Here is a 25,052-nt window from a genome sequence, read left to right as displayed (position 1 = left end):
GCGGTAGGAAATTTTTTGTTTTCTATGCAACGTTATCCTACAAAGGTAAAATGATATCCCTCGGAGCAAGACTGGTTCTCATTAATGCAGTACTCACTAACATGGTGATGTATATGATATCCTTCTTCATCTTGCCAAGAGGTATGTTACATGTACAAGCTCGATTATTATAGATCAAGTTTTTTTTTTGCAAGAGGATAGTGAAAAAAAGAAATATCGACTGGTCAAGTGGTCTATCGTATGCCGACCCAGAGATATGGGTGGGCTAGGTGTTCATGACCTTGAGGTCAAGAACTCGGCCTTGTTAGGTAAGTGGCTCTATAAGCTTCTAGCAGAACATGGCGTATCGTAGACCATGGTTAAAAGAAAGTACATTGGCGAGAAAGCTTTATCCCGGATCCATTGGAAACCGGGAGACTCGCATTTCTGGGCTAGCCTAATGGCAACAAAGAAATTTTCCTTCAGATATGGCACTTTCAATATTAAGGATGGATTGCAGATACGGTTTTAGGAGGATACATGGCTAGGGAATAGGCCTCTCTCTGAACAATATCCAGCGTTATACATCATTGTTCGTCGCAAAAGCGATACAATTGTATTAGTAATGGCAACCTCACCTCCGACACTGATGTTTAGACGAGATTTAATCGGTCCGAGACTTCTTACATGGAATGCCTTACTACTACGTTTGGACTCCATTCAGTTGTCCGAAGGGTAGGATAAATTTCGTTGGAACTTACAATGCAATGGAAAGTTCTCTGTAAATTCGTTGTACAATGCAATTATCCAACCTGAAATACCAGTTGATAAAAACAAGAAAATTTGAAAGATGAAAATACCGCTCAAAATTAAGATTTTTGGCTGGTAGTTGCGTTGAGGAGTAACCCTAACCAAAGATAATCTTGTGAACCGCAATTGGCATGGGAGTACGCTGTGTGTTTTCTGTCACCACAACGAGACGATTAAACACTTGTTCTTGCAATGTTGCTTTGCCAGGTCTATATGGTCATGCATCCAAGTAGCTTCTGATCTGTATCCCCGACTAGTGTGGCCAATATCTTTGGTAATTAGCTATCGATTAGAACGTTTATTAGGGTTGGGGCGCTTGCCATTGTATGGTCGATGTTGCTGTGTAGAAATGACAAAGTTTTTAATGATAAGAATTATTCTCTCTTGCAGGTTATCTACAGATTTACCGCTACTCTCCATTCGTCGTATGCGCTGCAAAAGATGGAGAATCGCGACCTCTTTAAGGAGGTCTGTACACGGTTGGAGGACACGGCGGGGAATACTTTTTCCCCACATGGGTGACAGCATAATCTACAGATTGGACCTCCGCCTTTATCTGAGGCGTCTTACAGTTGCTCATGTTTGATATGTAAAATCACTACAGATTTTTGAAACTATTTGAACGGCTGTGTGCATCTTAGCTATGCAGCAGGTGTAATTGCTTTCGTAAGTAATAAAGCGCCCATTATATAAAAAATTAGATAGACAAACATTCAGAGCCTAGTTGTCTTGCTGTACTACAGTCCAACGATGGAAATTGAGATATCAGAAGTATATGGAGTTAATAATGCCTTGGTATGGTATTTTTTCTGTAGTGGTACCATGCTTACTCTACTCTTAATGAAACTCTTGATGCCTTGGCGGAACCTGTCAATTTCCAGTCTAAATAGCTGCACTTGCAATAATTTTGACAAGGGATTCAATCTCCAAATTCAACGTCTGGCTAGCACTTTCGTTAACATGTGAGATCTGAATCCACTCAAAAGTGCCATGACCGAGAGAGTCTCACCATCCACAATCTTTCATTTGCAGTCTTGCAGATCAAGAGACCGTGAGGAGAATTACCAGCAATACCATACCAATGCTCTCCAGTTGCAGTTCAATCACCACCGCTGGGGGCAAAAACGAAATCTAACAACGTAACCCAGCAATACCCAGGCCTCGCCACGGCCTGCATCGAACTAACGCACATTATTATTATTATCGCTACATTACATTACACAACAAAGATACAATGTCAATGTCATGGTTGACATCATATATGCGTGCGCTACATAACAGGTGAAAGCACCCTCTCCTCTAAACAGATACAGTCTTCGGCTTCGCGCCCATCTTCTTCCACGACACGCTGGGCATGATCTGCGCTGTGTCGACCCGGTCCTTGTACTGTACGGCGAAGTTGAGAAGCGAGTCGAGGAGCGAGTCAGACAGAAGGTGGGGCACCAGCCCGAGCTCGGAGAGCTTGGAGTGCTTAGCGTTGTAGTAGTGCTCCTCTGCCTCAACGCGCGGGTTGGGCACCGACTTGGTCTGCACCTCCAGCCCGAGCTTCGCTCCCGCAGCCGTCACCAGCCTGGCTAGCTCGTTGACGGAGAACTGCTCGGTGAATTGGTTGAAGACTCTAAACTCGCCTGGTTTGGCCGGGTTCGCGATTGCTAGCTCGACGCATTGCACGGTGTCCCTGATGTCCAGGTATCCACGGGTCTGAAGGAGAGTATGGTACAGAAAATTTGATCATTACATTGTATAGCAAACGATGATTATGATCACCTACAAATATTATGTGAAGTCATGACTAGAAGTACACAATCGAACCAAAACTTGCGCCTACTACACTGTTATTTATAACTAATGAAACGCTTCTTTTTGCATGTGGTACTCCAATTACTGTGTTTGCAAGTGCAAGCTGATCTATCACATTAATTTTCAACAGTGTGGTTGACAAACTTAGAATAAGTAGAAAACTCGAAATCTTAGACACAGCCTATAAACAGTCTTTGTACTGCAAGTTGCAATAACTACATGTTGGAGCAGTTGGGTCATCAAAAAGCTTTAGAAATTTATAGTATGTGCACGATGTTCAGTTCAATCCTAGCAGAGGATATCTACAAAGGTAACATGATCTACTTCCTGTTTTTTGAATTCATGAAATTTAAATGGTGGTTATGAGCTCTTACATCCTGAGGCTCCAAGCTAACAAAAGTTACGTCAACACTTTAAATTCCAAAATAAAAATGCTCTAATCAGAAGATGTATAGCATTGAACCACATGCAGCAACTGTGAAAGTAGAAACTTTAATAAAGAAAGTGCGCATAGAGCAAGGCAAACATCGAGAGTACCTGACCACCTTTTCCGTAAACTGTAAGCGGGTGACCTACAGCAGCCTGAACACAGAACCTATTCAGTGCTGTGCCAAAGACTCCATCATAGTCCAACCTATTGGATAGCTCTTCGTGCATAGCGGTTTCATCTGTTCTGACTCCATAGACGACGCCTTGGTTAAGATCTGTGGCCCTTATACCCCAAGCCTTGCAAGTAAATGCTATGTTGTGAGAGTCGTGCACTTTACTTAGATGATAGAAGGAGCTTGCTTGCTTTGGATAAGGTAAGGTGTCTGTTCTTCCATTGTGAGTAATAGTGAGAAATCCCTCTTCAATGTCAATATTTGGAGTTCCATACTCGCCCATAGTTCCAAGTTTAACCAAATGGCACTCTTCACTAAACTCCTTCATAGCAAACAAGACATTAAGTGTTCCAATAACATTGTTGTGTTGTGTGTATACTGCCCTTGAACGATCAATCATAGAATAGGGTGCTGATCTTTGTTCGCCAAAGTGGACAGCAGAATCTGGCTCAAAAGACTTGAAGGCTTCTGAGAGGAATTCAAAGTCACATATATCGCCAATGAAGAGCTGGATTGTCTTGCCAGTAAGGGCTTTCCATCGGCGAATGCGATTTTGGATGGAAGCGATGGGAGTAAGCGAATCAAGGCCAAGCTGATGGTCAAAAAGGCGTCGGACAAGATTATCAACAATAGCAACCTCGTAACCTTTGTTGGAGAGATGAAGAGCAGTTGCCCAGCCGCAGTATCCATCTCCACCGATAACCATAACCTTCTTGGGTCTCGAGGACGACTGCCCAGACACTTGCTGACCCCCAGTAAGAGGTGTTTGCGTTACATTTGTCTGTCCTTGTACGGCAGCGCTAGCACGAGTAACAAATAACTTGTTTGGTCTCTTGGAACATGATCTGAGGTTCAGATTCGAGGTTGAAGATTTTGAATTTTGGAACCGGATGACATTGTTGTGGCCATGACTTGGTGAGCCGGAGTGTGTCTTAACAGCAGGAGATAGGCTGAAACCACAGTGAGCGACCAGATTCGCCATTCTCATTATCCTTCCTCTTCCACTCTAATAATTGCAGCGTACTCTACATACACAGTTTCGTGGTAAGTAACTGAAAAAACAACGTAGTACAAGATACAGATTCATTCCAAGATGGAAATAACATAAGAGCACAAAGGATAAAGTAACATGGAGAAGTCAACACAGCCGGTTGTCAGATTGCTAATGTTCCACTTTAACCATAGTCCACAGCTAGCTGGTATCTGGTGTTGTAGTTCATTGAGAAAAGGGCATGTAAATTAGCCAATTTGTTGTTTATTTCTCCATAAATTCCATGAAAGCCAGCAGCCCTGTGCACTTCTATTGATGAGAAATATTACGGGATCAAAGAGTGTGTTCAAATACTGTTTCATTCCAACCCATGGAAACTGTGCTTCCGTTGTTTTGCACTAGCTGTCGCTATGGGTTTCAGACAATGAAACAAAATGAATTAGCAACAATATTTGCCGGTCTGGATCCAGATTTCTCCGTGCTGTTGCACGCCACAGCCACATACAGAAATTGTTCATTTGCTCCCACGGACCACATGCATAGAGGTTTCTTTCTACGGGCATGAAATACATGGGTGAAGATCAGGACAGGTTCGGATAAGATATGGGCAGATAGCCATTCCTACTTTGGCTATATCTAAATCCCAGTATGAGTATATGCAGCATGACGGATCTTGATTCCATGCCATGCAATTTAAGGTTTCTTTCACCTCTATGACTATGAGCTAGCTGACACAATCCATTTTTGCCCCACAAAACAAATGCAAGTCTACAAGACATCATCCGTTTATTCCCCTATCGTGGCACGCAGGGAAAAGCTTGCTGAACCTACTGTGACTCTACTTACTGACCTGGTATGCCTGCAAAATCAAACGGATAACCGGGAGAGGAAGACTGGATGGGGATTGAGTTCTCACCAGAACTGCTCCAGGGATTCGGCCGCCGCGGCCGCGTATGTGAGCCCTGCCGCCGCTGGCCCGTGGCCTGCACGACGCCTCTAGCTGCCCGTATGTAGGGAGCAGCCGCCTATAGCTGCGAGACGTCGGAGAGTCGGCCGGCCGGGAGGAGGGAGGAGGGTGAGGTAGAGAGGGTGACAGAGTGGCGAAGGAAACAGAGGATTGGATAGCAGCCAGCGGGAGGCAAAAGGAGTGCGTGGGATATTCGGGCCGAGGGATTCCGATCCTGGCCCGAGAAACCATCCGGTGAATATTCGGTCCAAGTAAAACCATTGCGTCACTCAAGTTTAACCTAAAAGCTTTATTTTGGTACTAAGTAAAAGTGGCCAAAAAATCAATTCCTTGGACAACCTTTACATGCCCTCAAGATCATTATGAATGGCTAGTCATGCCATTAGGATCATAAAATGCGCCTGCATTATTTCAAAAGAAGATGCAAAATATATTTAATGAGAACCAATCATTTATATTAGCCTATGTAGATGATTTGCTAGACTTCTCAAAATCTTACAAGGAACATAGCTCTCACCTTGAAGTTTAATCTAGAAAGGTAGAGAGAAATGGGTTAATATTATCTAAAAAAGAAGATGGACATTTGCAAGGAGAAAATTAATTTTCTTGTGCATGAAGTTGGTGAAGGGAAAATATATATGCAAGAAAATATTGCTAAGAAAATATTAAAATTTCGTGATGCTATGAGCGATATAATTGTTCTACAAATTTTCTAGGGATTGCAAACTATGCAAGAAATTAGGTTCTACAATTCCGTGATGATATGATTTTTTATCGTCTTCCCAAGTAGTTCCACCCGAAGGAATACTTCTCTACGACTACGGTTCTCGTTCTAATGCCATACAAGGCTTAGCAGAGAACTACACATAGAGTTTTCTCCTATAGGATCCCTAGCATATATAATTAAGAACCAATCCCATATAATCATGCTAAAAAGATCAGGAGAAACACAAAACTACTTCATTTCCACAATATAATTTACATACGGGTTTATCTTTTGGAAACCCTCGATGGGTTAACACAAGAAAGGAAATCACCTTCCTACCTTTACGATATTACAACACCTTCAAATTGCAGCTCTTATTATATGGAAGGAGGAAATACTTAGTAGTAGTAGTATGTATGTGTATAGTAATTAAGAGTAAGATCACGTACATATGTATGTGTGTATGAATGCAAGTATTAAGTTTGTTTTGCCATACTTGATTACCTTCAGGTGCCATAGTAGCGTCGACATACAGATAATGTGGGCTAGTACAAAACCTAGCGATCGACATGGTTCCTCATGATATACTTTTTCTTCTTCTGACACAGTCTATAAAAGTTGTATTACTCAAAGTTAACATTTCACTTGGCGCACTTTTATTGAAGTGTTATCCACATCAGAATGAATAAAACGTACAGCTGATTGAAATCTGAAGGATATTATTTCATACAAGTCCAGCCCACTCCAACAAAACCAGATTGGGTGTTGGCAGCAACAAATCCAGTGAGAAAACTGTCACCTAGATTCCAAGTTGAGTTCATCGCATGACATAATAATAATAATTGTCATATGTCACAAAATAAGTCATCTTAATAACATGTGAGTTCACCACATGACATGCAAATCATGTCACAAAATAAGTTGTCTTCATGATTGTGGCCATCCTTGAACTCTCTCTACTGTAGGAGTTTCTTTTGAGGAGATAATATCTTGCAAGTCCTGCGGTGATAACATCTTTGTAGAAGGCACGAAATCAATGTCATCAGAAAGAGCTGTTTCTAGCTCTGTGTGTTGGACTGTAAAGTGGTCTTTAAGAGCGGTGGTTATCCCTTCAGTAAAACCTGACCGTGATGGCATGTACTCGTTCATCCGGCACAGGAAATCCATGTGGTTCCTCGCCTGAAAAGCAAAAAAGGCATTAATTTGGAGATCACCATGACGGACCTTATTAGACTCCTAAGAATTAAAAGGCCTACATTAGCAAGATACTAAATGGCACTGTCCCTGACTTAGGCTCGGCAGTCCACACTACCGTTCTAATAGATTTCTAAAGTCAGAATCTATTTTCATTCGAACTGAAGCTTTCCTAGAATCGGCCAATCATTACAAAAATAGTAGCACTGCCATTATTCCTATGACAGAGGTGGTGTACTCAGTGGTCATTGCGCCACTCAGGGATCAATGTTAATCAGTCAGGTTTTAACAGAAACAAACTAAAAAAGCTGTCTGCTGACACTAAACTCTGCACAGTGTTCTCTGTAGTCCCCAGACTACTGAAGCCATAATTGTTGGTAAACCAGTTTGCACTGCGTTCAGCTACATGATGCTCAAGAATACACACACTCAAATGCTTAGATGGAAAATCAAATTATTCATACTTCAGGCATCAATATCATCAAATAGTAAATTGCAATCCTACTCTTAAACTTTCTTATTACGCCTCTCAGTGCAACTATCGCTGATGATCCTATAACTGGACGTAACCGATCAGTTAAACCCGTTACTAGGTAAACTGGGCCAAAGAATGCACCAAGATTTACCGAAGTGCATCGATTCTAAGTAGAGTTTTTTTTTATTTAACAGTATTCAGTTGACAGTTAGGTAAGCACTACAAAATGACCCGTATCCAAAAACCACTAAGTAATATCCACTGCCAGCTATTCAGCGGTTTACATATCCTGACATCCTGAGTTATTCAAGACATAGCAAAACCGTAGCCAAGAGCATAGACACTGGAACCTACTAATAGCTCAACCTGTTTTCCTATACTTGGGGATATATACCAACGCTGATCAGCCTTAAATTTGGTAATATATCATACTATAAAAGCTGATGCGCGGTAAGGTCTCTAAATCCCATGTCCTGTTTAGAAAGGTTGAAATTTTAATACGCTTGGTTCAAGGCAAAGTATAATAGAGAGAACTGTACCTGCCGATATTCAGGAGCACGTTGTGGTTTTTTTAAGTAATTCATACTTTTCGCATCATAATCCCATAAGAATGATGTGTGATGTACCCAACGATCTTTTGTTATGGACTGAGCATTTCCACCAAACTTTCTATGACCGAATGCATAGTCTGCAACAAATATGTATACACAAGTTTAGCTTTGGGAAAAATAAGGTACATGTATATCACAAATTGGCATCTCTGAATATTCAATAAATATATTCAGGATCAATTGTCAACAAATATAATTGCAAATTTGGAAGAGAAGCATCGAATATAGGATAGTCTCTCCAGCTGTCTACGTCAATAGTACTAGTAGAAAAGCTACACATTAAATCATTTCAGGAGTCCTTGCAAGACAATAAATGAAAAACAAAAAGGATCATATCACGCTTATAAATGATATCTAAAATCAAGATTAATGATTACAATGAAAATCAAAACTTCTACTTGAATGATATACTCATATGTGATTCCATGGGTTTCTTCTAATCAATGCCATGTAAAGTTGTAGATTACTTAGATCAGTTTAGTAGATCGTAGATACATTTGCTCTGACTTGTCAAAATTTCGTAGATGGAGACCGGGAAATCCTGAGGTCTTTAAACCTTCATAGTCATTACGAAAGTGTAACAGAAATTAAAATGAAAAATTGAGTAAACTCATCACACTGCCAGATAAACGATCCATGCAAAGGTATGATTAAGAACACTGACAATCTTCATCGAGTACAGTAAACAATGGCACTGTATAATTAAATGGCAAGTGGTGAAATACCTCTGCTAATTTGACATACCATTCTCACGCAGTTGAAATTCGCCGAACCCACGGAACACTTTACCATACAGCTGGCCTGTCCATGTCATGATGTCGCGAGGAAACGGCTGCAGCCCGGCAACAGCAGTCTTATTGCATATGAAGGTGACGAACACCGTCCCCTGATCAACAATGACAGTGCCACCTCCGCTGAAGCGCCTTATCACCGGCACACCGTCCCGAAGAACAGGCTGTATCTCGACGAGCTCAGAGACTTTCCTGTCGGCGCAACAAAACCATGTGAACAACCGAACTCCGCTAGGCACGCATGCATGAATAACGGAGGCAACATACGTAGTAAAGACAACCGGGAGGACATTACCCAGAGACGCCCATGACGATGGTGGCAGGAGCCGTGCCGTCATTGAGGATGCACCAGTTGTCGCTGGTCCGACGCAGCAGCCGTTCCTCCAGGTGCAGCTGCTGCATGATCGGCGCGCCGCCCATGGTGACCAGCCTCATGAGTGGCCGTGCCACGTTCCTCTCGATGACGGAACCGAAAGCCATTCTTGGCGCCGCTTCGTTCGTCTTTTGGAGGCCAAAAAAGAAGAGACGTTTCAGGGAAGCATTTTTCCGAACACCTGTTGTGCGCGCTTAGGCTCCTTCAGATCGCTAGTGCAGTGGGACTCGGCCAGGCTCAGGCGCGTACGACAAGCAGCAGCGGCGCCTGGGATGGGGAGAAACAGATTGCATGCGGGGGACTGCGCGCGGGTGACTGGCGTATCCCGAAGGGACGTTGACGACAGCAGGAGGGCGAGCGGCGGAGGTAGGAGGCGGAACGGTGATGTTTTTTTCTTAATGATAATGGGCCATGGCCAAGATCAGGCCAGATTCACGGCCCACCATACGTTGGAGGATTTCTCTGTTCGGTCGAAAACCGGAAAGTGGAAGTTCACAAGTTCATCGTTGGATTCCTCTTTCGTTCGTCGTTCTTCGTTGAAGTGTGTGTGTCAATGTGGATGCAGCTCTGTTTCCTGATGAATATAGAATTGGGTGGGGGGCTGTGCTCCATGATCACTTGGGAGCCTTTCAGCTTGCTGTTTCAGAAGGTTTAGAAGGCAGTCCAACCCCTGAACTTGCCGAGGCATTGGTCATCAGAAATGCCCCGCGTTTTGCTGCTGATAGAGGTTATCAGGATATTGTCCTAGCAGCTGACTGCCTCTCCATGGTTCAACGGATCAACTCTCCTTCACAAGATTGATCTGCTGTGGGAACTTTGGTGAGTGATATCAAGATTCTGACGAATGAGGTTCAGTCCTGTTTGGTCAAGAACTATGGTCGTAGGATGAATGTGGCGGCGCATACTCTTGCTCGTAGTTGTGAGCATCAAGTTTTTCATGTTTTTATGTAACCCCAGAGTGTATCCGGGAAATACTTTGTGCTGATGTTATTTAATCGACAAAGCGCCACAATTCTCACAAAAAAAAAGTCCACTTTTAATACTCTGATACTCGATAAATCCTACTACATGATGTTGCATCATCACCACCTAGCTAGCCCTCGTAACATGATTAGGAAACACCGGTGGCCATGGCAGCTCGAACGGGTACCCTACCCCGTTGTACTTATTCCTCTCGTGCTCGCGTTCCACCCGCTTCGTGTCGACCTCGACAGAGAACACCCACGGATCCTCCCCTGGTGCTAGGATGGGTGAAAGCAAGATGTAATCTGCATTGGCCGCGACTATCCTGGCTCCGTGCTCGAAGAAGTTGTCCTCGCGCCCCGGCAGCCCAACCGTGGCCTCCGCCAACCCGACCAGCTCCTTCTCCAAAATCCACCTGTTGTTGTCATCATGGTCATCTGGTTGGATACACGAATGCCGTTGCGCAAAGATCTTAAGATCGTTGCCTGCGAGGCGGACGACGCGTAAAACGCCATCCTCGCCGCCGATGATCCAAGAGCCACATTTCCACCGAACATAGGATCCCCAGATTTCCTCCGGGAACGTGACCATGGAGTACTCTGCGGTCGTCTCGTTAAGAACGAGCACCTCCGTGCCGTCCCCTTCCTCGATTCCCCAGTACACGCAGGCATTGACGCGCCCGACGAAGTTATCATGGCCGAACGACCAAGGAAGTTTAGCTTCGCGGGTGGCCTCGCTGCGCGCTGGCCTCCAGCCGCCGCCGCTGCCAGGGGAGAAGACGCAGGCTAGGGTTTCATCGACCGCCCCGATGACCCTGAAGTTCGACATGCCAAGTTGGCTGTCCGCATCGTCGCAGTCGACTAGGAACATGCCCAGGCTGAAAAGGATGTCCGGCGGCACAGGGATCCCCTGGCGGCGCCGCGTGAGCGGCTCGCAGACTAGGAACTCGTGGCGATAGCGCTTCGTCCATGTGGAGAGGAGGAGGAGGCTTCTGCGGCTGTCGGCTATCTCCCAGTAGTAGTCCTTGCCGACGTCCGGAAGGAAGTCGAGGACGAAGCGGCGGACGTCAACGGGGGATGGCGCAGCCGGCGAGGCGGGGACAGGGACGAAAGCGGGAGGTTCGTCATCATCGTTGAAGATGTGGTTGTGGTAGTCACCGACGCGTATCGTGTGTGGGTGGGCGCAGCGTACGCGGGCATGGAAGCCGGCATCGGCGACCACGAGGCACCATCGCCTACAGGCGGCGGCGGCGCGGACGAGGCACGGGGAAGGGCCGAGGCGGAGCAGGATGTGCTCGAAGAGGTGATCTGGGAGGTCCAGAACGGTCGTCGCCGCCCCGGCATCTCTCCTCTTCTTCTTGGACCTGTTCTTTCTGTTAGAATTTAATTAATCATGTAATTAATTAGTTAAATCTTTGCTTGTAAGTTGTAACCACATGTGGGAAACCCCACGATGTGGAACCGACATGTCGTTCGTGGAGCGTCGCCTCCAGGAACCGCCTTCCGAAACGTCGCCTCGTTTGGAGACGTCTGTTCCCCCTGTATATAAGTGCTCAATCATCAATGAAAATATTACTGGATTGATTCATTGTCTCTCTCGCTCGATTCTCTCCCGATTACTCAAAACACGTTATCAGCACGCTCTACATCTGAGCGATTCGAGATCAAGAAGAACAGGAGGAGAAGAACAGGGGAAAAGTTCTCTACGGGAACAATCCGATGAAAGAGGAATTATGCCTTGTGGACAGTGCTACCACAAACTCCATACTGAGGGAGTTGAAATATTTCCAAACTCTGAAAAAGATGAATGGTGATATTTTGACTATCGCTGGACGCGATACGGTAATTGTTGGCACTGGACGTGCCATATTTACCCTCCCAAACGGTACACAAGTGATACTTGAGGATCGGAAAACCAAAACTGATCATGGGTGCATATGCACCTGGTATGTATAAAACATATTTCAAAAAGTAAAAAAATTTAGGAAAAAAATTTAGCATGTAGAGGGACATGTTCTATATGTACACATAAAGTTTCACGTAAAACCAACAATTTTTGCACCATGTGTAAAAAAGACAAATAATGCCTCGTGAAATAAACTATTTTAACACCAAAAATTTGTCTTTTTAGTACAGGGCACAAAACATATCGGTTTTTGCTGAAACAACTTTGTGAACATGTAACATGTCAAGGTATACACGAGGCATTTTTGTTTTTATTTTTTTAACATTTGGAAATATGTTTAATATGCATTTCAAATAAAGGGTGCATATGCACCCGGGTGCAGAAACACCCTGTCCCTTGAGGATGCCTTGTTGTATCCCGATTCTTCACGTACCTTAATCAGTTATCGAGATATCCGTAAGAATGGTTTTCACATCGAAACCCATGAAGACAACAAAGAGGAGTATCTACTCTTCACAAAAGATTACGGATATGGCAAGCAAGTACTTGAAAAAATTCCTTCTCTGTTGTTCGGATTGTACTATACGTACATCAAGCCCGTAGAACATGTTGCTTACAAGGTAATTTTCCAGAATGTTGACGCATTCCAAACCTGGCATGATCGCCTAGGCCATCCCGGCATCGGGATGATGAGGAAGATTACTAGCAATTCCATTGGTCACAATTTGCATGAGTCCAAATTTTCTCAGTCATCGGATTTTGTGTGCACATCATGTGTCACGGGAAAGCTTATTTTGAGGTCTTCGCACCTCAAGATACAAGCTGAACCACTTCAATTTCTTGAACGAATTCAAGGTGACATTTGTGGTCCCATCCAACCATTATCTGGACCATTTCGGTATTTCATGGTTTTAATTGACGCATCTACACGATGGTCACATGTGTGCCTTCTATCCACACGAAACCATGCATTTGTCAAGATAATGAGGGAAGTAATTAAGTTACAGGCTCATTATCCGGAAAGTCGAATTAAATCAATTCGCCATGACAACGCTGCGGAATTCTCTTCACGTGCCTTCAATGACTATTGCATGGCCCTGGGCACTGGCGGAGCTTCGTTGGGGCCAACCTGGGCCGTGGCCCGCCCAGGTTTTTGGCAAAAAATGTATTAACTCATATGCATCCGTGGCCCAGCCCATCAGAACACATTGGCCAGCCCGCGATGCTTTCTTCCAGGCTGTCTCCTACTCTCTTTTCTTTAGATCGACTTGTCTCCTACTCTCGTTCGCTAAGTTTCTCTCGATAGACATAAGCGATGATCATGGAAAGCGCCTCGCCACTTGCTGGTTTTAGCGATTAAGCATATACAAACAAGAGAAACTTTGGTGGAATGTGTGGAGCACAGCCGGGAGATGGCCGAGGAGATCGCTACGGCCGTAGCACGGCGCTACACCACACGGGGTTGCACCGGCCAGAAGTCCAGTGAGCCGGCAGGCCTCATACTCATGTACAATTTACATGCTCGGTACTTCTCTTTCTTTTCCTAAATTGTTAGTTATTTGACAGCATGGAATCTCTCGGAATTTACTCCGTAATTTTACAAACTGTGACAACAATGGGACTGGCCTTAAAGAAGTGGTATGTTTGAGAACAATTTTTTTTAAAGGTTTTGTTGTAAGCTGGCCCGCCCATGGTTATTCTTCAAGCTCCGCCACTGGCCCTGGGGATTGAAGTTCAGCACTCTGTTCCATATGTCCATACTCAAAATGGTTTGGCTGAATCCCTTATTAAGAGGATCAAACTCATTGCAAGACCTTTGTTAATGAATTGCAGCTTGCCAACCTCGTGTTGGGGTCACGCAGTTTTACACGCTGCGGACTTAACCCAATTGCGACCTAATGCATACCACAGTACTTTCCCTCTGCAATTGGTACGTGGAAATCCACCCAGCATTTCCCATCTGCGTAAGTTCGGATGTGCTACATACATCCCGATCTCACCACCTCTGCGTACATCCATGGGCCCACATAGGAAACTGGGGATCTATGTGGGGTACAAATCGCCGTCGATTATTAAGTACCTAGAACCCCTTACTGGGGATCTATTTACAACCCGTCACGCTGATTGCATATTTGACGAGGAACACTTTCCGGCATTAGGGGGAGATTTCAAGTACCAGAAAGAATGCCCGGAAATTGATTGGAATGCTCTTGCCATTTCATCTTCCGATCCACGTACCCAAGAGATCGAACTCCAAGTTCAGAAAATCATAAATTTGCAACATCTTGCAAATAATCTGCCAGATTCATTTACTGATCTAAAAGGTGTCACAAAATCCTTGAATCCGGCCAGAAATGCGCCCGAAAGAGTGGAGGTACCAACTAAAACCACTCAACTACCCATTCCCAAAAAGAGGGGGAGTAGTACGGCCTCTGACCAGGATCCTGCTTCTCGCAAGCAGCAAAGGAGAGTGAGGAGAAACTCCTCAAAGTCGAGTAGATGCAAGTCAACTCAACGTTGACAAACACCTTATGGGTAGTATACACCCAGTGGAAGGGCAACCTCCACAACCCAGCTCCAGCTTGCACACACTGGCTGGGACATCGGAACACCTAGACTCACGCGTATTGGGAAATCACGAAGAGTTATCAACGGTGCACGAGATATCCATCAATTATATCGATTTTGGAGAATCATTTAACCGTAAGTCTACGATTGTCGACACTTATTTTTATGCTACAATTGCAAATACCCTTCTTAATGATCACGATCCAAGGACTATCGTTGAGTGTGAAAAACACTCCGACTGGCCTCAATGGAAGGATGCAATACAAGCAGAACTTGCCTCGCTTAATAAAAGGAAGGTATTCACAGAAGCAATACCAACACCTCCCAATGTTTTCCCTGTGGGATTCAAATGGGTTTTCCTCCGGAAACGGAATGAGAACAATGAGGTGGTGAGATACAAGGCAAGGCTCGTAGCACAGGGTTTCACGCAGAGACCCGGCATTGATTTCAATGAGACATATTCTCCAGTTATGAGTGGTATCACTTTCCGATATCTAATATCTTTGGCAGTGCAAAATCGTCTATCTATGCAGTTGATGGATGTCGTGACCGCATTACGGTTCACTAGATTCGGACATTTACATGAAGGTTCCAGACGGAATCTCTATCCCGGATGCAAGCGCAAAACGCAACATGTACTGTGTAAAACTGAACAAGTCTCTATACGGCTTTAAACAGTCGGGACAGATGTGGTACAACCGACTTAGTGAGTTCCTTCTTCGCAAGGGTTACTCCAACAGTGATGACTGCCCATGTGTCTTCATCAAGAAGTCCTCTTCAGGATTTTGCATCATTTCAGTGTACGTCGATGATCTCAACATCATTGGCAACACACAAGATATTGATGAAGCACGCAATCATCTAAAGACAGAATTTGAGATGAAGGATTTGGGTCAAACCAAATTTTGCTTGGGTCTCCAACTCGAGCACCTTCCCTCAGGAATAATGGTACACCAAGCTGCCTATATCCAGAAAATATTGGAGAAATTTAATATGGACAAATCCTATCCATCTAAAACTCCCATGGTGGTTCGATCTCTAGACGTAGAGAAAGATCCGTTCAGGCCGAGGGATGATGGAGAAGATATGTTGGGACCCGAGGTTCCATATCTCAGTGCCATTGGAGCGCTTATGTATCTTGCAAATTGTACGAGACCTGACCTCGCATTTGCAGTGAATCTACTTGCTAGACACAGCGCAGCTCCTACCAAACGCCATTGGTCAGGAGTAAAGAACGTCTTTAGGTATCTCCAAGGCACAAAGGATCTTGGCCTATTCTTTCAGTTTCAGAGAAATCTGGACACCAATATGATTGGATACACAGATGCTGGCTATTTATCTGATCCCCATAATGCCAGATCACAAACCGGCTTTGTGTTCCTACATGGTGGAACTGCAATATCATGGAAGTCTTCGAAACAGACTCTAGTTGCAACATCCACCAATCATTCCGAAATAATCGCATTATATGAGGCATCACGCGAATGTGTGTGGCTTCGCAGGATGATAAACAACATACAACAATCATGTGGAATTGGTTCTATCGAATCACCTACCATTATCTACGAAGATAATGCAGCTTGTGTTGCACAGATGCAAACAGGATACGTCAAGCGCAATATCACTAAGCATATTGCCCCTAAGTTGTTTTATCCCCATGAACTCCAAAAGAGTGGGGAAATAAACATCTTGCAAGTCAAATCATGCGATAACCTCGCTGATCTATTCACAAAGTCTCTACCAACTTCAACGTTCCAGAAATATATTCATGGAATTGGTATGCGACGACTTCGAGATTTGCAAGATTCAGGGGGAGTATCTTCCTGAACTACTCATGTTCAAAACATCATATTATACTCTTTTTCCCTTAGTGAGTTTACTTTACAGGTTCTCATAAAGGTTTTTAATGAGGTAATATCAACATAAGATCATATGTCATACTATCCCTTTTCCCCACCGGGGTTTTTAGGAAAGTATTCACGACATATTTATTGACCTCTATATTCTGTGGATATACTTCATATTGAGTTAACAGAGGCAATAACCATAATATGTTGTACCATTTCTCCTTATTTTCCCACTGGGTTTGAAGGAGTTTTAACAACATATCCTATACTATTCCTCATTTTTCCCACAGGGTTTTTGGAGGACTCCTCACATTTTTCCCACTGAGTTTTTGGAGGAGACTATTTCAAGATGATGAACACTTGCAAGGACAAGCATAGATTAGGGGGAGTGTTAGGATTTAATTAATCATGTAATTAATTAGTTAAATCTTTGCATGTAACCACATGTGGGAAACCCCCACGATATGGAACCGACATGTCGTTCCTGGAGCGTCGCCTCCAGGAACCGCCTTCCGAAATATCGCCTCGTTTGGAGACGCATGTTCCCCCTGTATATAAGTGCTCAATCATCAATGAAAATATTACTGGATTGATTCATTGTCTCTCTCGCTCGATTCTCTCCCGATTACTCAAAACACTTTCGCCATCAACGTTGGATCTAACTCCCGCACGGGTTTGTGCTCCGAAGATTTAGGCGTTAAAACTGCGGCGTGGCACGTCGCCGTGATATATTGCGTTTTTGGATCACAACCGCGCGATATATGCCGGAATTCTTGTTGGGTTTGCGAACTTTACTACTCCGTAAAACAAAGGAACCATACATGTGTACCCGATCTACTGCCACACGTCTGCATATTGGCATTAAATTCGTTTACTAAGGATGCATGGCATTATTTACCGAAAATCACAAATGTAGCTCGAGCTACACGTAGATTCTACCCGGCTCCGACACGGCCTGCACTCCAGCGCGGCCAGGCCCAAACTAACGTCAGGTATTACGGGGGTGCGGCGGGGGGGGGGGGTGGGCGACGTCGCCCTAGGGCTACAAAGAAGGGGGGAAACAAATCCACGAGGTCGATTTCGCTGTCCCTGACTAGGTCACTCGGCGCGTTCGCGTTCGCGCAGACGCAAACACGGCGCATATTTAAACCGCGTTTGTGTCTCGGCAGACAGACCAATCACTATGCGTCGTGTTGTTGGACCTGGGTGCAGACAAATATTTTGGAGCTGCCACAGATGTAGCCAATGACTACGTGTGCATGGCTGAGTCGACATGCTTCAAGATTATCATCGGGTTTTACAGGGAAGTGGTTGCACTGTTTGGGCCAAATTATTTGAGGCCATCAAATGAAGAAGATACAGCTCGGATCCTGGCACAAAAAATGTATAAAAAGGTTTTCCTGGTGGGCTCGGGAGTATCGACTACATACACTGGGTTAGAAGAATTGCTCATTCGCTTGATAAGGGTTGTACAAGGAGCACAAAATGATTCATGAACTTGTTGGATTGCAATTTATTTAATTCTTGTATGAATAATTTAATTTGTATTTTAAACTATTTGTATGAAATAATTTGTATATTTAAACGCCATAAATTAGTATTTGAACTATGTAAAATGTTATAATTAGTGAAAATGAAAAACAATTTTTTAGGGCCGGCTGTACATGGCACGCCGGTGTGGGATTACCGTCCCTAAATTAAGAAGCTCTTTGTGTTCTCCCTAGGGCGTTCTCGAGCTCCCGCTCATCCCCGCCATCGCCCTGAACCCGCCTAAATATCTTGAGATGGTTGTTCATGACGCGGATGACACGCAGCACGATGTCCTTGCCGGTGATGATCCGAGATGCCCCTTTGTGAAATGGCCCCTAGATGCTCACCGGGAAGACGGCGAGGGAGAACTTAGCGGCGGCGTCGTCGAGAACAAGCATGGTGGCGTCACCTTCGATTCCAAAGTAGAGGGAGCCATTGGCGCGCCCCATGAAACTTTTACCCAAGGAGTACGCCGGTGGAAGTTGCACGTCGACACTGGCGGCCGTCGTGTGGACTTGGTGCCATCCACCGTCGCTTCCCGAGGAGAAACGCATGCCATGGTCTTGCTGACAGCCGAGAGGATCCTGAAGTTAGACATGCCGATGCAGGGGCGGCCGGCATCGCTTCGGGCGCCGTCAAGGAGGCAGTGGAACACGGAGTGGTTGGTCCCTAGATACACCCTACGGAATTGGGGTCCGATTCTGCTCCTGTAAACTTTTTCCTATATATTCAAGGTAGCATGTTTGACCAGGTTTACACAAGCAAGGCTGGTGATTTATCGACGTTCATCCGTTGGTGCCAATCCAACTCAACACCGACTCTACCCTCCTTCGATCCTACTACTTCAGGGACTAGACTCCTATGTCAGCTCCCTCTTATCACAACCCCCGAGACTCCTACCCTCCAACAGAAAACACAGTGCAAACAGCGATAACGACAATGATCAGAACTCAGAAGCCATCACACACAAGGAACAACTGTTAATCAGTCGTGCAAACATGCCAAACGGATACATATCATCACAGAAGTGACATTGAGTTACTTGATCTACCAGAGGAACATAATGAATACACGAAATCCGAGTCTTTAAGCCCTTCGACTTGTTGGAACTAGATGTTCCAGCAAGTCCTTTTACTTGCAACCACCAGACAGTCACTTAGCTTTGCTGCCTCGAGACTTCCTCAACGACTCCAAAGCTTTCCTGCAGATTCCAAGCAGGTCATTCAGAGATTTAGAATCAGGGAACAACTTAACCAACAAGCTAGCAGATGGGATAGATACCGTAGTGCAGCGTCGATCTCAGCGTTCCCTGGGTCCAGCTTGAGCCCATCACAAAATCGTTGGGAAGCGCCTTTGTAGTCCTGCAGTTGATGCAAAGATCAAAGGAATCGTCCAGAACATGTTACATGACAAAGACGAAAGCAACCAACTGTATCGCCATCTGCATTTCGTTAGCATCTGCCAACATGTTACCTTCAGTAACATCAGAGCGGTGCCCTGCCGGTAACAGGCCTTTGGCCAGTCTGGTCGAATGCGTCTGCATTCGTTAGCGTCTGCCAAAGCTTTAGCTCCATCGCCCATGTGATACCAGCAAACGCTCCTGTTTGAGAACCAGGTTGCATCAGCAGGCTCAAGGAGGATCAGCTACATCAACAAGAAAAATCAAAAGTTAACAGGATTGAACAGATATTTTTCATAAAAATAAAACGTACTCATGCCAGCATAGATCTCATTTACAGTAGTATCTCATTTTCCCTATCCATCATCACACCATAGCTACTTTAGAGCAATGCCAGCATAGATCTTTTCACAGCCACAACACTGAAGTACAAAACAACCAATGCAACAGAGGAGGGACGACATAATCATCACTTGGACCCTTCTACTAAGTAACTGGAAATAACAAAGACACTGTTCATTGGGACCTTTCCCAGTGACTACAAGCCAGACAACCAGCTCCATAGAAAACTCAGCCTATCAAGGAATACTACGAGACTAGGTGAGTCTCTCTGTAATCATATATAATCATAAAAAATTTGCCTGCTACAAATCGAAAGCTTCGAGCTATCATATCGTATGCACCAAATACTACCTCTATCCATAAATAGATGTCTAGATACATCCAAATTTAGTCAAATCACAGACATCTACTTATAGACGGAGGGAGTAATAAAATTATGGAAATGATAACGTAGAAAGAAATATATGGTGTTTTAATTTACCAGACTGTAGGTTAATATGGCATTATTATAATCCTTTGTCTTGAACGCGTAACTTGCCATTGCCTTATACCCTGCTACTCTAGTTTTCCGTTTAGCCAAAGGCTCATCATCCTGCGAATAATAGATGAGCAAATGGTTCACAAGCATAATGAACAAAATACGTAGGAAAGATATACCAAACGAACTACCTAGAAGTGTGATTTAAATATTTGGGAGCAGAGGGTTTTGATTACAAAATTATCTTTTCGCTCACATTTCTATGATTGCACAAGCATAATACTTCAAGTACTCCAAAGCTAGTAATCATGGGGAGTATTGTAACGGAAAATATACCACAAGTAAAATGTCACTTCACGTATCATGTACTGATAATATCATGCTTATCAGTTCAAAATTGCACAATCTATATATAGATAGCATTACCAACCACCAGCAGTCTCACCCACCAGTTGGAAAGACGCTACCTGACAAATAGCAAGAAACCGGAGGGTTTACTCCCACATTTAACCTCCCTGGACATCCCTTGTAATCATCAGTCTTTTGTACAATTAGAGAAAACAGATTCTCCTGGCAGTCCTTCATAATTGTTGAGTGAAGTCCTTCATAATTATTAGTTCAACTATTGCAAACTTCCCTTACAATTGAGGTCACTTTTTAGAATAAAATCAACTAGCACTACTTTTAGGAAACACTACTTGATCATAGCTACGGTGATTACAAAGGCACACCTTAATTGTGCTTCAGTACTCCCAACTCCTATGAAGTCAAGACATATAACACCTCTGCAATCCATTTATGCAAATAAGCCTTTTCATTGACTTATTAGATTTAGTAAATTGCATAGAACACAAGATTTAATAGTCAATGGTCAGACGATAATTTGCATAAAAGCTCGGGAATTATTTCTAAAGGTTTTATGGCAAGTGTGTTCTATTCTTGTTAAAGATATACAATGCATAAACGTGGGTGGTTTCAAGGGTCGAAGTACAGGAAGTCAGGAATTCTTTCCCTCTAATAAAACTACACGCATTCAGAGTTTAAAAAACAGTGCTGGTGCATGTGGTGTCAAATAGATGTCTTACATTAGGAGTAACTCCTGCAGCAGCATCCTCCATTACAGAATTGAAGAAGTCAGCTGAAATAACATTTGCAGCACGGAGTTTTTCTCCAGAATAGGCTAAATATGACTCCCGATCGGCACCAGCCTGTCATAGAAAAGTGTTGTTAGGGATCTGTCCTCAAGATGACCTGGGTAACATGTCATACTTGCAGAACTTTCAGGAATGACTAACAAACTTAGTGCCGGTGTGTCTGCCTGGATTTTTCTAGCACTCCCTCCGATCCATAACAAGTGACACATATTATGGATCGGAGGTAGTAGACCATTTGGTTTGACTCATTTTCACCTTGCTTGTTGACTTGTCGCAAAAAAAAAAAATTGATGGTCAGAAGTTTGGGTTTAAGTTGGTCACAAGTATCAAGACAACATCACTGTGCTCAATGTTTACAAACTAAACACCAGCAAAGGAAGTCAGGAGCTCCCTAAGTGTGGAAATCTGTAATAACCCTAGCAAATGAATACACCAATTCAAGAACATGCCAAGATAACATGAAGTACAATACCTTCATCAGTATTAGGATGCACAGCTTTGAGTCAGCATCCAAAGCAGCCATCATAGGTGTCTTACCATTTACCATCTTGTTGACCTGATGAAATAAGGAAATTATCTCCTATATAGTCAAAGTAATGTTGACTATGAATAATGTGCGATAACATTTACATAGAATGGTCAATATATTGAAACATATTATTGTACATATCTTTCAAGAAAAATTGAACAGCTTTCATAGCATTAGAATGATACACCACCATATTATCAACATATAATTTCCATGTGCATTTGGTAAAGTCTTGAATAGCGAACTTCATATATTTATAGATGAATCTTGAAGTACGACTTATATATAACAAAATGTGGTGAATTACTTCAAAACTGCTTAGCAAGACATTGTCTAGCAGCCACTACACAACCAGGGCAGAAGGCAAGAAAAAATGTGATGAAGATTTGAAGAGTTCAATATGTCGCTCTTGTTAAACTAGCAACCTCCATACTACACTAGATTAAATGTATGTACTTGAACTTACATCTGCATTGTGGTCCAATAAAATCTTCATGGTCTCATCCTGCCCTTGAGTAGCAGCAACATGAAGTGGTGTACCACACGAAGCAACTGGGTCAACATAAGCTCCTTTTGCAAGCAATAACTTTACCATTTCACAATCTCCTATAAAAGAGCCATAAACTTATTACGTTATAGGATATATACTTTCTGAGAAATTCTATTACTGAAAAATAATCCGTGAACTTATTGTATGCGAGGAAGGTGTTTCACTTTTACTATGTCCCCAGAATCTCAGTTTTCTGGAACATGTGGCTACAATACTTTATTCAAATTCCCTGCTAACCCAAAAGGGTTTGGGCCTGAAGTCAATGTACCAGAAAAGAACAAAAAGGAAAATATACCATAAGGCAAAATTTTGCACTCTATGGTTGGTTGGTTAAATGGCAGAAACAACAACAGCTCAAAATTGAAAATATGCAAGGTGGGAAATACTGAAGCTGTGGCACTGCTAGTAAATGTGAAAAAAAAACACCTAAATACATTCAACTCTCATACATAATGACATGTGATAGGTTCTTTTGATGAAAATTCTGCATGAATTAACCATCAGGTTTGAAGATAATTCATTAGCATTGTGGGGAAAAAGTAGTATCGGACAAAAAAGAAACAGATCCTAGCTAATAACAAAAAGATACAACCAAAACTAATATAATTTACGAATTGAAAAGAAAACATAAGAAAACTTGCAGTGAGGATATAATACATGAAAGAAATGTGTACTTATAGAGGTAGACCTGATCCAACGGCTTCGTGCAAAGGGGAAAACCCGTCATGATTGGCCCTTTCTTGATTGGCACCATGATCAAGAAGATACTTGGCAGCAGACACATTCTTAGATAGTACCGCCCAAAACAGAGGTGTTCTACCTGTCAAGCACGCAAGAGTGGAGCTTACTGATGCGTAGCATATTAAAGTTTAGCAAAGAAACCAAATCTTTTTATAGAAGCATATTTGATCTCAAACACCTAGAATACAATCGCAGAAGCTCCATGGCCTCGACTATAATTTCGGATAGCATGAAAATTAGAAATGGATGCTGAAGATACACAAAATAGACCCATGAATTCTGGATGCTGAGTGAATTGGAATGTCAGAAGGCAGGAAATACATTTGGGACTTAAATACAGACGCAACATATGAACAATCAAGTTCATCTACATGGAGGATATGCATATGTGCAAATAAGTAAAAACCCAAACAATCATGAAATCAATGAGTAGCCTATGCAACCAAACAATAGTTGCTTAGGATATAAGTGAGCATGGCCAACAGGAATCCATATGAAGCTATATGAGCATGAGTGAACACAGCAGACAGGGGTATGATAACTGAAGCCCAAAAGTGTGGTTCGGATCAAAGATGCTTCTGCAACACATTAAGGCATTGTTTGATAATACTTTCTAAATGTTTCCTAGCAGAATTCTAGAATAAGAAATGTATGTCAGTGAGAGTTGAGACATCGGCAGTTCGGCACAATCTAAACAGCCAGAAAACAGCCGAGTACCGCGAAGTCATAAACAGACATATAATTCAAGCAACGATTTCGGCAATGCACGGAAAAACAAAACACATATCGCCTGAGCACTTGGTGAAATATGACAAACGACAGTTTATACAGGAGTAAATGATTTTGGATGGAGAATTGGAGATGGACCTTCCCCGTCGACGACATTCACATCCACGCCGAGCTCCTGGACCAGGTAGCGGCAGACCTCCATGCTCCCTCTGCTGGCGGCGACGTGCAGCGGGCTGAGGCCTTTCATCATCCCTTCATCTGCCCACCTCAGGGCCTCCACGGCCTTCCTGAGGCGGCCCTTCCCCGTGTCGTCCAGCATTGTGACGAGACCTGCAACCCCCGAAAAGATGAGCACTCTCGACTCGAGCGGGAAACCCGCAAAAATGTGAGACGGTGGAGAGCGCGGGCAGGCAGCGTACGCTTGAAGCTGGGGAGGTCGCCGTCGAACGCCGCGTCGAAGATCAGGTTGAGCATCGCGGCGCCGCCTGCGCGGCGCGCAACAGCAGGAGTAGCAGATCGAGTCGGTCAGGGTACGGGCTAGGGTTAGCGGTGGGGATGAAGGGGGCCGGGGAGCTTACCTGGGGTCGAAGCAGAGCGAGGTGGTGCCATGGCGCCTGCGTAGCCCTAGCCCGGCGGCCTACAGGGGTTTGGGAGGGGTGGGTGGAGGAGAGGGTTAAGCGAGCGGGCGTGTTTTTCGAAATGCAGAGGAGGCTGATCAAAGTCCACAGGAGATGGCGTACGTCGGAAGCTAGTCGTCGGCGGAGGAAATGGGGGACAGCTGTCAACCCTTGGCCATACAAACCCTTCTATTTCGGAGGGATTTCCTCTACCAAATCATGTCTTTCCTTTAAAATCTCCGATTGATTGTGTTTGGAGAATTTGGTTCCCATAATCATGGTTGTTTCTATGGAAATATTGAATTAGAGAACATACCTTTATTGATCAAATAACATTAGTACAAAGAGTTCGACATATAAGAATGTGTCGTCGGTCTTTGCTAGAGCTCAAGCTGTCGGCT

General features: G+C 43.8%; 3 protein-coding genes across 3 annotated transcripts; all 3 read right to left on the bottom strand.

The window, feature by feature from the left end:
* Positions 1-1,967: 1,967 nt before the first annotated feature.
* Positions 1,968-5,223, bottom strand: LOC124707042 (UDP-sulfoquinovose synthase, chloroplastic). The gene is made up of 3 exons (XM_047238702.1): positions 5,099-5,223; positions 3,127-4,216; positions 1,968-2,490 (listed from the first exon to the last, which is right to left on the bottom strand). Exons 2-3 carry the CDS (start codon positions 4,177-4,179, stop codon positions 2,089-2,091), a joined length of 1,455 nt encoding a protein of 484 aa, XP_047094658.1. The 5' UTR covers positions 4,180-4,216; positions 5,099-5,223; the 3' UTR covers positions 1,968-2,088.
* Positions 5,224-6,729: 1,506 nt separating this feature from the next.
* On the bottom strand, positions 6,730-9,370 carry LOC124705975 (lipoate--protein ligase-like). Its single transcript, XM_047237657.1, has 4 exons — positions 9,222-9,370; positions 8,880-9,118; positions 8,064-8,212; positions 6,730-7,034 (listed from the first exon to the last, which is right to left on the bottom strand). Exons 1-4 carry the CDS (start codon positions 9,359-9,361, stop codon positions 6,783-6,785), a joined length of 780 nt encoding a protein of 259 aa, XP_047093613.1. The 5' UTR covers positions 9,362-9,370; the 3' UTR covers positions 6,730-6,782.
* A 9,752-nt stretch (positions 9,371-19,122) lies between these two features.
* LOC124648246 (ankyrin repeat and SOCS box protein 13-like) lies at positions 19,123-24,643 on the bottom strand. Its single transcript, XM_047188039.1, has 11 exons — positions 24,613-24,643; positions 24,454-24,519; positions 24,173-24,364; positions 23,253-23,384; positions 22,481-22,620; positions 21,958-22,041; positions 21,417-21,539; positions 20,335-20,445; positions 19,586-19,756; positions 19,394-19,473; positions 19,123-19,313 (listed from the first exon to the last, which is right to left on the bottom strand). Exons 1-11 carry the CDS (start codon positions 24,641-24,643, stop codon positions 19,265-19,267), a joined length of 1,179 nt encoding a protein of 392 aa, XP_047043995.1. The 3' UTR covers positions 19,123-19,264.
* Between the last annotated feature and the right edge of the window lie 409 nt (positions 24,644-25,052).

The sequence above is a fragment of the Lolium rigidum genome, chromosome 4 (genome assembly GCF_022539505.1).
Source record: "Lolium rigidum isolate FL_2022 chromosome 4, APGP_CSIRO_Lrig_0.1, whole genome shotgun sequence".
NCBI classification, from domain to species: domain Eukaryota; kingdom Viridiplantae; phylum Streptophyta; class Magnoliopsida; order Poales; family Poaceae; genus Lolium; species Lolium rigidum.
Note: the sequence above shows the minus strand (reverse complement) of the source record. Positions and strands in the feature narration are given on the sequence as shown.